This window comes from Chiloscyllium plagiosum, chromosome 33 (assembly GCF_004010195.1).
Source record: "Chiloscyllium plagiosum isolate BGI_BamShark_2017 chromosome 33, ASM401019v2, whole genome shotgun sequence".
NCBI lineage: Eukaryota > Metazoa > Chordata > Chondrichthyes > Orectolobiformes > Hemiscylliidae > Chiloscyllium > Chiloscyllium plagiosum.
This window is the reverse complement of record NC_057742.1, coordinates 41,967,658-41,983,365: the sequence shown is the minus strand read 5'-3', so window position 1 is coordinate 41,983,365 and position 15,708 is coordinate 41,967,658. Positions and strand designations below refer to the sequence as shown.

At 42.5% G+C, this 15,708-nt stretch overlaps 1 protein-coding gene across 1 annotated transcript in view; it reads left to right on the top strand.

Annotated features, from left to right (window-relative positions):
• The window catches only part of map3k3 (mitogen-activated protein kinase kinase kinase 3), a 150,672-nt gene that overhangs the window by 121,044 nt on the left and 13,920 nt on the right, over positions 1-15,708 (top strand). The window contains exon 15 of the mRNA XM_043675368.1: positions 11,482-11,611. Within this exon, the coding sequence (XP_043531303.1) occupies positions 11,482-11,611 (130 nt within the window). The remainder of the gene's footprint in view (positions 1-11,481; positions 11,612-15,708) is intronic.

Here is a 15,708-nt window from a genome sequence, read left to right as displayed (position 1 = left end):
TTCCAGCATGCTTACCTGCTCCTCAATGGTTTCATTCACTACAAGGTCCTTTTCTTTAGTAAAGACAGAAGCAAAAAACTCATTTAGGGCTTCCCCTACCACCTTAGACTCTATACACAAGTTCCTTATGCTATCTGTGATCGGCCCTACTCTTTCTTTGATCATTCTCTTATTCCTCACATACGTGTAAAATGCCTTTGGATTCTCCCTAATCCTTCCTGCCAAGCCTTTTTCATGCCCCCTCCTGGCTCTCCTCAGACAATTTTTGAGCTCCTTCCTCGCCTGCCTGTAATCCTTTAGAGCTGAGCAAGACCCTAGCTACCTCCACCTTACGTAAGCTACCTTCTTTCTTTTGATGAGAAGCTCCTCCGCTCTCGTCATCCAAGGTTCCTTTATCTTACCACTCCCTGCCTGTCTCAGAGGGCCATATTTATTCATCACTCGCAACAACTATTCCTTAAATAGTCTCCACATGTCTATAGTGCCCTTTCCATGGAACAATTGCTCCCAGTCCATGCTTCCCATAGTTTCCTTTCCCCCAATTAAATATCCTCCCATTGTGCCTGCTTCTCTCCTTCTCCATAGCTTTGTAGAATGTGAGGCAGTTGTGGTCACTATCCCCAAAATGCTCTGACACCTGGCCCCGGCTCATTGCCGAGCACCAAATCCAAAATGGCCTCTCCCCTCGTCGGCCTGTCAACGTACTGAGTTAAGAAACCCTCCTGGACACACCTTACAAAAACAGCTCCGTCCAAACCATCTGCTCGAAGGAGGTTCCAATCAATATTGGGAAAGTTAAAGTCGCCCATTACAACTATCCTACTACATTCACACTTTTCCCAAAATCTGCCGACCTATGCTTTCTTCAATCTCCCTGCTGCTATTGGGGGGCCTGTAGTAAACCCCTAATGAGGTGATTGCTCCCTTACTGTTCCTAATTTCCACCCATACTGACTCAGTAAGCAGACCCTCCTCGACAATGGTAACTTCTGTAGCTGTGATACCCTCTCTGATTAGCAGTGCTACACTCCCTCCTCTTTTTTTCCCCCCCTTCCCTATTCTTTTTAAATGCTCTAAACCCTGTCCCTGAGAAACCTACATCTCTGTTATGGCCACAACATCATAGCACCAGGTACTGATCCATGCTCTAAGCTCATCACTTTTATTCCTGACACACCTTGCATTAATGAGAAAGTGAGGTCTGCAGATGCTGGAGATCAGAGCTGAAAATGTGTTGCTGGAAAAGCGCAGCAGGTCAGGCAGCATCCAGGGAACAAGAGAATCGACGTTTCGGGCATAAGCCTGAAGATTCCTGAAGAAGGGCTTATGCCCAAAACGTCGACTCCTTGCATTAAAGCAAACACACTTTAACCGATCTCTTGGTTCTTTACCAGGAAATTCCTTCCCACTGGCTGCACTACCTCTTGCTATTGGCTCATCTCCATCAACTCTCACCTCCGGTATATAGCTCAGGTTCCCACCCCCTTGCCATTCCTCACCCCAAGTGGAATGCCCATTACATTGAGATTGTGACCCCCATGCTGTAGATCCCTGGACAGTGTTCTCAGCATTACCTTGCCAAACTCTTAACAATATTAAAAGTTGCAATTAGATCACATCTCATTCTTAGAGATTCAAGAGAATATGGATCTAGTCCAGTCAGTCTGTCCTCAGGACATTCTCCATCCCTTGTAATAAATCAAATGAACTTTTTGAACTTCTGCCAGGGCAACTTTCAGGGATTTATGCACCTGGACACCGAGATCTCTCTGTTCATCTATACTGCCAAGGATTTTACCATTAGCCCAGTACTCTCCATTCCTGTTATTAATCCCGAAGTGAACTACCTCACACTTTTCTGCATTAAACTTCATTTGCCATCTCTCAGCTCTGCTCTGCATCTTATCTATGTCCCTCTGCAACCCACAACATAGAACATTACAGCGCAGTACAGGCCCTTCGGTTCTGAAGCTCATCCAATCTACACTATTCCACGTACGTCCATATGCTTGACAAAATGACGACTTAAATGTACTTAAAGTTGACGAATCTACTACCGGTGCAGGCAAAGCATTCCATACCCTTACTACTCTCTGAGTAAAGAAACTACCTCTGACATCTGTCCTATATCTATCACCCCTCAATTTGTTGTGGTTCTGTTCGCCGAGCTGGGAATTTGTGTTGCAAACGTTTCGTCCCCTGTCTAGGTGACATCCTCAGTGCTTGGGAGCCTCCTGTGAAGCGCTTCTGTGATGTTTCCTCCGGCATTTATAGTGTTGACCAGCTATCCTTAATAGCCACACACGCAGATGACAAGCAACATGAATTCGACTGGGACAAAGTGTACATGGATTTTAGTAAGGCATTTGATAAGGTTCCCCATGGTAGGCTTATGCGGAAAGTCAGGAGGCATTGGATAGAGGGAAATTTGGCCAATTGGATAGAAAACTGGCTAACCGGTCGAAGGCAGAGAGTGGTGGTAGATGGTAAATATTCAGCCTGGAGCCCAGTTACAAGTGGAGTTCCGCAGGGATCAGTTCTGGGTCCTCTGCTGTTTGTAATTTTTATTAATGACTTCGATGAGGGAGTCGAAGGGTGGGTCAGTAAATTTGCAGATGATACGAAGATAGGTGGAGTTGTGGACAGTGAGGAGGGCTGTTGTTGGCTGCAGAGGGACTTAGATATGATGCAGAGCTGGGCTGAGGAGTGGCAGATGGATTTCAACCCTGCCAAGTGTGAGGTTGTCCATTTTGGAAGAACAAATAAGAATGTGGAATACAGGGTTAATGGTAGGGTTCTTAGTCAGGTGGAGGAACAGAGGGATCTTGGGGTCTATGTACATAGATCTTTGAAGGTTGCCACTCAGGTGGATAGAGTTTGTAAGAAGGCCTATGGAGTATTATCGTTCATTAGCAGAGGGATTGAATTCAAGAGTCGTGAAGTGATGTTGCAGCTGTACAGGACTTTGGTTAGGCCACAGTTGGAGTACTGTGTGCAGTTCTGGTTGCCTCACTTTAGGAAAGATGTGGAAGCTTTGGAGAGGGTGCAGGGAAGATTTACCAGGATGTTGCCTGGAATGGAGAGGAAGTCGTACGAGGCTAGGTTGAGAGTTCTCGGCCTTTTCTCGTTGGGACGGCGAAGGATGAGGGGTGACTTGATAAAGGTTTCTAAGATGATCAGAGGAATAGATAGAGTAGACAGTCAGAAACTTTTTCCCTGGGTGCAACAGAGTGTTACAAGGGGACATAAATTTAAGGTGAAGGGTGGAAGGGTTTGGGGAGATGTCAGGGGTGGGTTCTTTACCCAGAGAGTGGTGGGGGCATGGAATGCGCTGCCTGTGGGAGTGGTTGAGTCAGAATCTTTGGTGACCTTTAAGCGGCAATTGGATAGGTACATGGATGGGTGCTTAAGCTAGGACAAATGTTCGGCACAACATCGTGGGCCGAAGGGCCTGTTCTGTGCTGTATTGTTCTATGTTCTAACTCCACTGACCTTTGTGTCATCTGCAAATTTACTAACCCACCCTTCTGCGTCCTCATCAGGTCATTTATAAAAATGATGAACAACAGTGGACCCAACACCGACCCTTGTAGTACACCACTAGTAACTGGACTCCAGGATGAACATTTTCCATCAACCACCACCCTCTGTCTTCTTTCAGCTAGCCAATTACTGATCCAAACTGCTATATCTCCCACAATCCCATTCTTCCGCATTTTGTACAATTGTGGGGAACTTTATCGAACTGTGGGGGACCTTATCGAACGTCTTGCTGAAATCCATATACACCACTTCAACCGGTTTACTCTCATCTACCTGTTTGGTCACCTTCTCAAAGAACTCAATAAGATTTGTGAGGCACAACCTACCCTTCATAAAACCATGCTGACTATCCCTAATCAAATGATTCTTTCCTAGATGATTATGAATCCTATTTCTTATAACTTTTTCCAACACTTTACCAACAACTGAAGTAAGGCTCACTGGTCTATAATTACCAGGGTTGTCTCTACTCCCCTTCTTGAACAGGGGAACCACATTTGCTATCCTCCAGTCTTCTGGCACTATTCCTGTAGACAATGACTATTTAAAGATTAATGCCAAAGGCTTGGCAATCTCCTCACTGGCTTCCCAGAGGATCCTAGGATAAATCCCATCCGGCCCAGGGGACTTATCTATTTTCACACTGCAGGATTTCTACTAAATGAAAAATATTCATTTAGTGCTTCCCCTATCTCCTCTGACTCCACACACAACTTCCCACTACTATCCTTGATTGGCCCTCGTCATTCTTTTATACCTTAAATACCTATAGAAAGCCTTAGGGTTTACCCTGATCCTATCCGCCAAGAACTTTTCATGTCCCCTCCTGGCTCTTCTGAACTCTCCCTTTAGGTCTTTCCTGGCTACCTTGTAACCCTCAAGTGCCCTAACTGAGTCTTCACATCTCATCCTAACATAAGCCACCTTCATCCTCTTGACCAGAGATTCCACTTCCTTCGTAAACCACGGCTCCCGTGCTCTACACCTTCCTCCCTGTCTGACAGGTACATACTTATCTAGGACACACAGGAGCTTTTCCTTGAATAAGCTCCACATTTCTAATGTGCCCATCCCCTGCAGTTTCCTTCCCCATCTATGCTTCCTAAATCTTGCCTAATCGCATCATAATTGCCTTTCCCCCAGCTGTAACTCTTGCCCAGTGGTATACACCTATCCCTTTCTATCACTAAAATAAACATAACAGAATTGTGATCGCTATCACCAAAGTGCTCACCTACTTCCAAGTCTAACACCTGGCCGAGCTGATTACCCAGTACCTTCATCCTTCAGCACTATCCTACCTTAGTGTCATCCGCAAATTTACTAACCCATCCTTCTACACCCACACCCAGATCATTTATAAAAATGACAAACAGCAGTGACCCCAAAACAAATCCTTGCGGCACACCACTAGTAACTAAACTCCAGGGCAAACATTTCCCATCAACCACCACCCTGTGTCTTTTAGCTAGCCAATTTCTGATCCAAACTGCTAAATCACCTTCAACCCCGAAACTCCTTATTTTGTGCAATAGTCCACCGTGTGGAACCTTATCAAATGCCTTACTGAAATCTGAGGAAGTTCTTGCTAAAGCTATGCAAGGCACTACCCAGACCACGGCTCGAAAACTGTGAACAATTTTGGTCCCCTTCTCTCAGGAAAAATGTGGTGGTATTGGAGGCAGTCCAGAGAAGGTTCACCTAGTTGTTTCCAGATAGGGAGGGATTTTCTTATGAGAAGAGGTGAAGTTAGTTGGGCTATTTCTCATTGAAGCTTTAGAATAATGAGAGGAGATCTTATTTAAGTACTAAGATTTTTAGGAGGTTTGCAGGGTAGCTGTGCAGAGGTTTTTGTGCCCTGCAGGAGAATCATAAGACTCCAGAGGGTATAATGCAGAGTAAGGGATTACATATTTATGATGGATGAGGAGGAATTTCTTTTCTGACCTGTAGTGAATTTATTGTTTTTTTTAAACTAAAGAGCTGTAAAGGATAGGTTGTTCACTATATTCAAGGCTTGGATATACCAATTTTTAATCAGTGAGAGAATCAAGGGCTGTGAGGATAAGGCAGGAAAGTGGCGTTGAGGATTATCAGATCAGCCATTAACTCATTGATGGACCAAATCACTACCACCTGCTCCTGTGTCTTATGGTCTAGATGTGGTCTTAACAATGCACTGTGTAATCCAGTAAGACTTTTTATTCTTAAGCTCCATCCCTTTGTGCCAAATCATGACTTTCTCTCCTAGGTGTAGGTTCTAATATACTTAACATTTTAATTTTAATTTTGTAGTTCTTGTCCAATGATGCTTCAGCATTCTTTTTTTTTGTTCATTCATGGGACGGAGGGTATCGCTGGCTGTGTCAGTATTTATTGTCCATCCCAATTGTTAAGAGTCCACCACAATGCTGTGGGTCTGGAGTCACGTGTCGGCCAAACCAGGTAAAGATGGATTTCCTCCCCTAAAGGACATGAATGAACCAGATAGGTTTTTCCTGACAATTGACAATGGATTCATGGTCATCATTAGACTCTTAATTCCAGATTTTTATTGTATTCAAATTCTACCATCTGCCATAGTGGGATTCAAGCCCAGCTCCCCAGAACATTACCTGGCTCTCTGGACTAACAGTCTAGCGATAATACTACTAGGCCATCACTTCCACATGCTGAATGCAAATATTTCCCAGTCATTCCCCATTTGAAAAGAACTTTCCTGTTTTTTTTGTCCAAGAGTAAATAACTTAAAAACGTGTTGCTGGAAAAGCGCAGCAGGTCGGGCAGCATCAAAGGAGCAGGAGCATACGTTTTGGGCATAAGCCTTCTTCAGGAATGATTCTCCTGAAAACGTCGATTCTCCTGCTCCTTTGATGCTGCCTGACCTGCTGCACTTTTCCAGCAACACATTTTTAAGCTCTGATCTCCAGCATCTGCAGTCCTCACTTTCTCCAAGAGTAAATAACGTCAAACTTCACTATATTTGTAAATGGCATGGCTCTCTGTTTAATTGAAGTATCTACAAACTTTGAAATTGTCCCACTAATTTCCATCTCTTCCAGCTGTGTCTTCTGACATTGTAGCTCTCTACCAGCTTCGTTTTTTTTTTAGTGCCCCTACCTTAATGCGTCTACCTCACCCCATGCTCCTCCTTTCCATTCAAGCCCATCCCCACCACTCTTGTCACACTGACTTCATGAGCTAACAGCATCTTTTCTGGTATTCATATACATATCCTGACAACAGCCCTGCTTGGAGAATTAGCTTGCGTCATGAGATCTGTGTTGTGCACTAGTTTTTCATTTATCTTAACCTTGCTGATCTGCATCCTATAATTTTGTGATACTGATAACTTGTTTTAAAAAACACTTTAACCACTTGTCCCTTGTACTGGTGAAGTCAAGTGGCCTAAAATCATCTGTAGTGAGTTGGCTTTTTACTGTGTGGTAATTTTTGCTACGTTAAAAAAATGAAAATCACTCTGAAAACATAGCCTTGAGCCATTGCTAATAGAGTAAATAGGTATTGCTGTGACTCTTTGTACTTGGTGTTTTTAAGTTGTTACAGTGCGTTGATCCAGGAAAGGTCCTTTACCTTTCTAAGATGCGAGCCAAGGAAATAATCGATTAGTAGAGTTATTGATGTAAAGTTTCCAATACTGATTTATTAAGAGGACTTTAGGTTAGATTGTGTACAATATGCACTTTGTAGATGGAATGACCCTGCAACATCAGAGTGATAAAAGCACAACGGGTGAAACACTTACCACAAACAGCCATCCTTCTTAGATTCCAGTGTCGTTCATCTAAAATTGACAGAGAGCAGGGTGGAGGTGAAATTATAGACTCCGTTTCAATTTTTGCTCAAACAACTGCACTTGTATAGCACCAGTAACTAAGTTCTGAACTTTTGGCATCTAATATTTCAAAAATGTATTGGCATTTCAATCAAACCGAGACTGTTCAGTCAAAATGTGGACAGGTGGCAATTCTCTGTTCTTTGCCTGGAATTATCAAAGTGGTGGGTGGAGATGAAATACTCTCCAAATTATTGCCACTATTGGTATTTTCAAGTGCAGTGCAATTGCTGTGCCTTTCAAAGAAATTCAGTTGTTTTATTTGTTTAGATGTGGAGTTAATGGTTGCTTAAGTTCACTAAGATACTACATGAGGTTATAATATTTGGGTTAGCTTTGAAGTTTATTTGCTGTCTGGTAGTAGAGTCAAATACTGATAACATCACACTCTACTTTGTTTTATCTACTATGATTTTTCAAAATAATGGCTTGCTAATTTCTGTTTGATCCTGCAAGTAAGTTTACATAAGCAGTCCCAAGGAGCTACAGTTCTTAATTATCCTTCCTTATTTTGCTCTGATGGAGGCTGGAACAATCTCCATATGTACAATAAAGGAAAGTTAAGTCTATTAGCTTCTTGCACTGACTGGTCTGTATAAAACAGAACTAGCAGTTTGCAAACTTGTAACAATGTTATGTCACTCAGTACTGGTGACTAGGAATATCTACCTGCAGAAAGTGAATGGTGACTGGGAGTGCCGAATGAGGCCAAGTGACTTAGCTGTTGGAGATTGAAGCACGTTCGGTTTGTCTGGTCTTTTAAGCCCCTGCGTGTTCTTTAAATATTCTGAAAATCATTGCCTACTTTTGAAAAGATTGTGTTTCTTCAATCCTAATTGAAGCTGTCGCTTTGTACTGAAGAACTTTGTGTTTCATTGCTGGTGCCATTACAACAGCCAAGTGTTGGTATATAATTGCATACCATGTGACAGGATATTGCTCATAATCTTATGGTGAGTGGACTCAGCTGACAGGAAGCATGTTTTACAGAGATATTACACAGAGCTTAACATGTATATGACTAATAATTGTAGTAATCCTTTATACACAAAGTTGTTCACAGGTAGTTTATATTGTGGATGCATAACATGTATTATAATGTACTCCTCCCTGGTCCATAAAAACTTAAAATAGTCACATCATTGCATTAGTAGATTTGTTAATATTTTTGTTATTGTTTTTGATTTATTGCTGTCGCATGTACTGAGATACAGTGAAAATTGTTATTTTGTGTGCTATGTGGGCAGAACATGTTTTACAAAGGGCATTTGGATAGCAGAACAAGTGCAGAATACAGCTGCAGAGAGAGAGATTAGAACTAACATTTAAGAGGTCCGTTCAAAAGTCTGATAACTGTGGGGAAGAAGCTGTCCTTGAATCTGTTTACGTGTATATTCAAGCTTTTATATCTTCTGCCTGACAGAAGACATTATATTTGGGGTGGGAGAGGTCCTTGATTATATTGGTTGCTTTTCCAAGACAGCAGATGGAGTCAGTGGGTGGAAGACTAGTTTGCACGATGGACTCAGCTGTATTCGTATCTCGCTGTAGTTTCTTGCAGTCTTGGGAAGAGCAGTTGCCGCACCACCCTACGTCCAGATAGGATGCTTACTGTAGTGCATTCATAAAAATTGGTAAGACGCCTTGTGGATATGCTGAACTTCCTGGGCCTCCTGAGGAAGTAGAAACATTATTTTGCTTTCTTCACTGTCACTTCAACATGGGTGGACCAGGAAAGATTGTTGGTAATCATCATTCCCAAGGACTTGATGCTCACAACTATCTCTGTCCCCACTCCATTGATACAGACAGGGGTGTGTCTGCTGTCTGCTTCCTGATGTCAATGACTAGTCCTTCGTTTTGCTGCCATTGATGGAGAGATTGTTGTTTTTATGTTCTGCCTCATTGTTTAAGATCCAACCTACGACAGTGGCGTCATCAGCAAACTTGTAAATGGAGGTAGAGGGTGTTTGGCCACCCAGTTGTGATTGTACAAGGAGTATAGTAGATGGCTGCATATGCAGCCTTGCAGGGCACTGGTGTTGAGGATTATGGTGGAGGTATTGTTTTTTTTTTTCTTTTCTTTTCTTTTTTTATCAAAGGGTGATGCTGTGTGAATCTCCTGGTTATTTTTTTTTTATTTAACCCCCACACTACCACCTAAGTGCGGTAGTGCTTATTTTATCCCCAGCACCCCTGGTGTGTGTGCGCAGGTGTGAGACACAGTGAAAGACACAAAGTGTGTGGAGGTATTGTTGCTTATTATTGCTTGCAGTTCATTGGTCAGGAAGTCAAGGATCCAATTATAGAGGGGGGAGCCAAGACCTAGGTCTCGGAGTTTAGAGGTGAGTTTGTTTGGAATTAAGGTGTTGAAGGCAAAATTGTAGTCAATAAATAGGTGCCTGATATTGGATACTCTTGTTATCCAGATGTTCCATGGCTGAGTGTAGGGCCAAGGAGATGGTGTCTGCTGTGGGCCTGCTGCATCAGGAGGCGACTTGCAAAGGATCAAGGCAATTTGGGAGGCTGGACATGATGTGAGCCATGACTAAACTGTCAAAGCACTTCATAATTATGGAGATCAGCCCCAGCGGGAGGTCGTCATTGAGGCACGCTGCATGATTTTTCTTTGGCACCGAGATGATGCTGGTCTTGAAGCAGGTGGGACTTCAGATCATAGTAAGGAGAGATTAAAGATGTAGACAAAGTCTTTTCCCTGGGGTCAGGGAGTCCAGAACCTGGAGGCATAGGTTTAGGGTGAGATGGGTAAGATATAAAAGAGGTCTAAGGGGCAACGTTTTCACACAGAGGATAGTGCGTGTATGGAATGAGCTGCCAGAGGAAGTGGTGGAGGCTGGTACAATTACAGCATTTAAAAGGCATCTGGATGGGGACGTGGATAGGAAGGGTTTGGAGGGATATGGGCCAGGTGCTGGCAGGGAGACTAAATTGGGTTGGGATATTGGGTCGGCATGTATGGGTTGGACCGAAGGGTCTGTTTCCGTGCTGTACATCTCTATGACTCTGTGTCTGTGAAAACCTCCACCAGCTGGTCCACACAGGATCTGAGTGCATCTTTTCAACCATAGTTCTGCAATAGAACTGACCTTATTGATTATTTACCTTCATTCCTATGTTATTCTGAGAGATTTCCTGGGTGCACAATGTCAGTATGTTGTCCTTTATTTTTGAGATTGTAAGAAATCGGAACAGGAGTAGGCCGTTTGGCCCCTTGAGCCCACTCGCCATTCAGTAGGATCATGGCTAGTCTGACATGCCTCACATCCACTTTCCTGCCCTTTCCCCATAACCCTTGGTTTCCCGACTGATCAAGAATCTATCTCAGCCTGAAATATACAAGAGGAGTCGGCACCAACCGCTCTCTGGCAAGAGGTTCTAAAGAGACTCAATCCTCTGAATGAAGAAATTCCTCCTTATCTCACTCTTAAATTAGTGCTCCTTAATTCTGACACTATGCTCTGTGGACCAAGATGCTGCCATGAAGGGAAACATCATCTCAGCATTTACCCTGTCAAGCCTGTTTAGATTCCTGTATATTTCAATATTTCACTTCATATTTTGCTAAATTCCAATGACTAGCATCCCAAACCAAAACCAGAAATTGCTGGAGAAACTGTGTAGATCTGGCAGCATCTATGGAGGAAAAGCAGAGGTAACATTTCTCGACTGGACCTGAAACATTAACTCTGCTTTCTCTCCACGGATGCTGCCAGACATGCTCAGTTTCTCCAGCAGTGTTTGATTTTGTTTCAGATTTCCAATATCCACAGGTTTTTTTTGAGTCCAAACCTGTTTAACCTTTGCTCGTAAGAGACCTGGGTTTGAATCTAATCAGGACCAATGTTGCGGAGGTTTCTTCTTTCTGAATGCAAGTGTGAAATGAACCTCGGCAGTTTAACTCAAATCCTGAATGTGCGCAGAGCTGTTAGATATCCTTCAGGATTTAGCTATGATCTGGAGGTGCCATTCTTTACCTTTGTTTTGTCTCATAGTTTGGAATGGTCCTCCCAAATTCAAAAATCCGTAATCCTATTTCACTGACACATTCCCATTCTTTCTAGGGTTCAGTGAAGGATCAACTGAAAGCCTATGGCGCGCTAACAGAAAATGTGACCCGAAAATACACCAGGCAGATTCTGGAAGGTGTGTCCTACTTGCACAGTAATATGATTGTACATCGGGATATAAAGGGTAAGTAGCTCTGTGGATTCTTTTGATTCAAAGTGTTGAACACATTTGTGTGTGACTGAGGCAAGGAAGAAGGTTTCCTTCCCTGAAGGGCATGAGTGAACCAGTTGGCTTTTTCGCACCAGTCTGATTGCTTCCTGGTTACTTCTTCCAGCTTCGTATTTCTGTTTTTTTTAAACTAAAGTCAAGGTTTCAGCATACTCCATGGTGTTAGAGTTCTGCACATGCTACCCTGTTAGAGTAGAGCAATATTTCTGTATTCCTTATTTGTTATTACATTTAACATATTACAGTTTGATTTCAATTCTTGCTCGGCATTTGTTTTCCTAATTGCTTTTTTTTGTGGAGGTTGTTGGTCTATGTTAATGGGTGTGATCCGATGATGCCACAAACATGATAATAGCAGTCAAAGGCACACATGTTACATTCCCAATTATACCCCGTGTTTAACACTCAGATGTTTCTGCTGTAGTTCTTCTGTGAATGATCAGTAGCCCTTTTCTTCCATCTCTCTATTATCTACATGATGCTGAGAACTTCACGCAAACTCCATGCGGTGGCCCACCATCACAGCCACCTGTTTTTTTCCTATCAGTTTAAACATTTCTCTTCAACTTGTTTGGATCCTCCATAAGTATATCTGCACACTTGGTCAATCTCTGTAGTCTGATGTAAGTAAAGTCAGTAAGCATCAAGTTAGTTGAAACTTTATTGCTGGAACAGCACAGCAGGTCAGGCAGCATCCAGGGAACAGGAGATTCGACGTTTCGGGCACAGGCCCTTCTTCATTCCTGAAGAAGGGCCTGTGCCCGAAACGTCGAATCTCCTGTTCCCTGGATGCTGCCTGACCTGCTGTGCTGTTCCAGCAATAAAGTTTCAACTTTGATCTCCAGCATCTGCAGACCTCACTTTCTCCTCGAAGCATCAAGTTAGATTGACTTATCTGATATTATTGAGGCAACAATTGAATTGCAGATGGATCTTACCTCTGATCATTGAGTAACACAACTCTGCCTGCCACATACTGAGGCAAAGTTATTGACACAAGTATGATTCTGCAGCAATATTTAATAAAATCATTCCTCTGACTTCAATTATTAATGCTAGATGGCAGAATTATTTGGATTTTGTTGAGTCAGAAGCATAATACCTTTCTGTTACAGTAAGTGGTCCATTCAGTTTAGTGAAGCTATTCCCTTGATACTGTGAAAGGTGCTAAAAGTGAGACACCATTATGAAAATTCTGCAAAATCCCGTTGTTGCACTTTGAGTTTGACAAAATGCAATTGTGAAGGACGGGTTTAATTGAAGGGAACTGAATAGCTCACAACAATGAATGGTGATTTCGGTTTTATATTAAGTGCTGTAATTCTCTGTCTCCTGTTCCTCGCAACCTGACTGGGAGCCAGTCAGGAAATGTTTAATCATTTGGATGTGTCTCAATGCTCAGCTTTGTGTTGTACTGTGACGCAGGTTATTTGGCGAGCTTGATTTCTAGAAAAGAATTTCTTGGAATCTGAACAACTGCAGATTATAATTAAAATATATGATGGTGCTGTTTTGATTCTGTTGGTGACAACAGCTCCTGGGACAGTACTGAATCGTATGGGTTAATAGGTCCCTTGACGCTGCTATATTTGTTGACTTCAGATTAAAGGTGATAGGTGTACTTTATATAATTTCAGTGCTTTTGCATTCTGGAGAGTTATTTTGAGGATTTGTGTTCTTGGTCTCTGTGTAATGGCTACCACTTAGGGAAAGTCCCCTTCATAGATGTTAGAGGAGGATAATACTAGTTATGTTGGAAATTGTCCTCCTCAGCACATTCTTGCCGTGGCCCAGTATTCTCCTCCACATGCTGTTTTGAAAAATGGGACCTTGGAAACGGAATCACAAGCTTTGGAAAGATCAGAGGAACCTTGACTCCTACTGTAAGTACTTACAGGAGATGGATGTAGGTTTACTCGCTGAGCTGAAAGGTTCATTTCCAGACATTTCGTTACCTTACTAGGTAACATCTTCAGTGGACCTCATGCAAAACAATGCTGAAACTTCCTGCTTTCTATTTATATGTTTGGGTTTCTTTGGGTTGGTGATGTTATTTCCTGTAGTGATGTTATTTCCTGTGATGAAGTCACTTCCTGTTCCTTTTCTCAGGGGGTGGTAGATGGTTTTTGTTGATAGAGTTTCAATTTGAATGCCATGCTTCTAGGTATGCTACCTCAACCTGAGCTACAAATCTTCTCAAAACTCACTCACAGGAGAGAAATGAATGGTTTAAGCAACAACAGTCCAGCCAACTTCACTTGATAGTCTTGTTCAATGTTCTGTTCTGGTTGAGATAGGGACAGTGTAGGTTGCACAGCCATAATATGACCAAGACTGGAAAGAAGCGTATGAATATGATCTGGAAAGTTTGAGGATCTGAATGCGGTGATGGTGGAGATGTTTTGATATGACATTGCACTAAGAGGCTTCTGCAGTGCTTTTAATTAGATTTATTTTCTGGAATGCTGGATTGCTGAATTTGCTGAGCTAGAAGTATACATTAGCCCGAACCAGTATACAACAGACACACCAACCAGATGCCCCTTGTGAATCAGCTGTGAATCACAAGACGTCATATATAACCACTTACGGAGTCTTAGTCCATCTTGTCTACAGAAGGTTGTGGAGAGATGAGCAGGTGCAGAGAATCTGACTTGGTGGGGAGAGTGCCAGAGAAGGCAGACTGACCCAGCCGGAGGAGGATGCTGATCACTGAGAATGTGCCAATCATCCGAAGTCGAGGAGGGCATTGAGGATATGTGGAGCATGAAGATTGTTAAAGTGGTGAGGCCCATGAACTCTTCACCCTCTAAGGGAGAGGGGAAACATGATCCGAGCAAGTTTCCTGAGAAGAGAACCAATCTTACAAATATCCTTTTATTTAAAAGTAACGCTGGTATTGCCAAGTGTGAAAGTATCGTTGGACTGCTGGAAAACTGTTCATTCTACCTTGCTTTCCTTCTGTGTTCTGCAGGAAGCTTTGGAGGGTAGAGTGAAAGGAGGCAGGGAAAGGGTTTAGTTTGAAATCAAAAATAATTGATGGTGTGAGATTCAGGATCAGACTGATCTTTTGAGTCGTAAATTTGGCAGTGGATCTAGGAGAGAGAAAATGTTAGAGTGAGTTTGAAACTATTTATGATGAGTACAGTGAATTGGCTGTAGATTATGTCAGCACTGGCCCCAGACCCTTTGCAGAAAGGCTTTGGGAAGCAGGCAAAGTGCAACAGCAAGGTTAATTCCTGAGAAATTGTCCATTTCCTGATTTGGAAGGTTTGACTAATGAAACAAAACTCCTAACTCTCAATATTGACAGTTTGTAAGATATGTGCTCAGAGAACTCCTGACCTCTTGACTTATTAGTGTGGAGGAAGTCGGGGTTGTGTAAGCAGTGTTGTTGACTGTTAAATTTAAGGCCATGCAATGCCGTGTCACTGCTAACACCCTGCCACTGCATTGATTGTTAATTACAGTTAACACAACAAAGTGAAGTGTCGCTTTGAAGGTCCACACTGGGGGCACCACTTATTTCCTATCCATGTTTTATAAGTGAACTGCTTACTATCTAAAGATTATATTTATATTGAAATAAAATCTTCAAAATTTCCCAATTAATTAAATTGAAGTCAGTGATATTTCAACAGGAGCCAGAGTTTAACACAACTGGGCCCTCTAAGGGTTATCCTTGGATAGGATTCATCCTCTGGCTTTTAAATAGTTTCTGGGTATCCCCCTTCTCCAGATTAACACTCTGAATCTGGATATCAGTTAATAAATGTTCCAAACTGACTCCATGCTGTCGACAAGTCAAATCCAGTTGGTCACATAGACTTTAAATTTGAACTGTTTCATATCTCTCTGTTCTCTGGCTGCAAACAAAGCCTATGTTTCCTGTTGTCCGCCACCACTACATAACCCAAACACACACTATCATTCCTATCACCATAACAAAAATCAAAAAAATGTGGATGCTGGAAATCTGAAACAAAACAGAAATTGCTAGAGAAACTCAGCAGGTCTGACATCATCTGTGGAGTTAAAACAGAGTCAACATT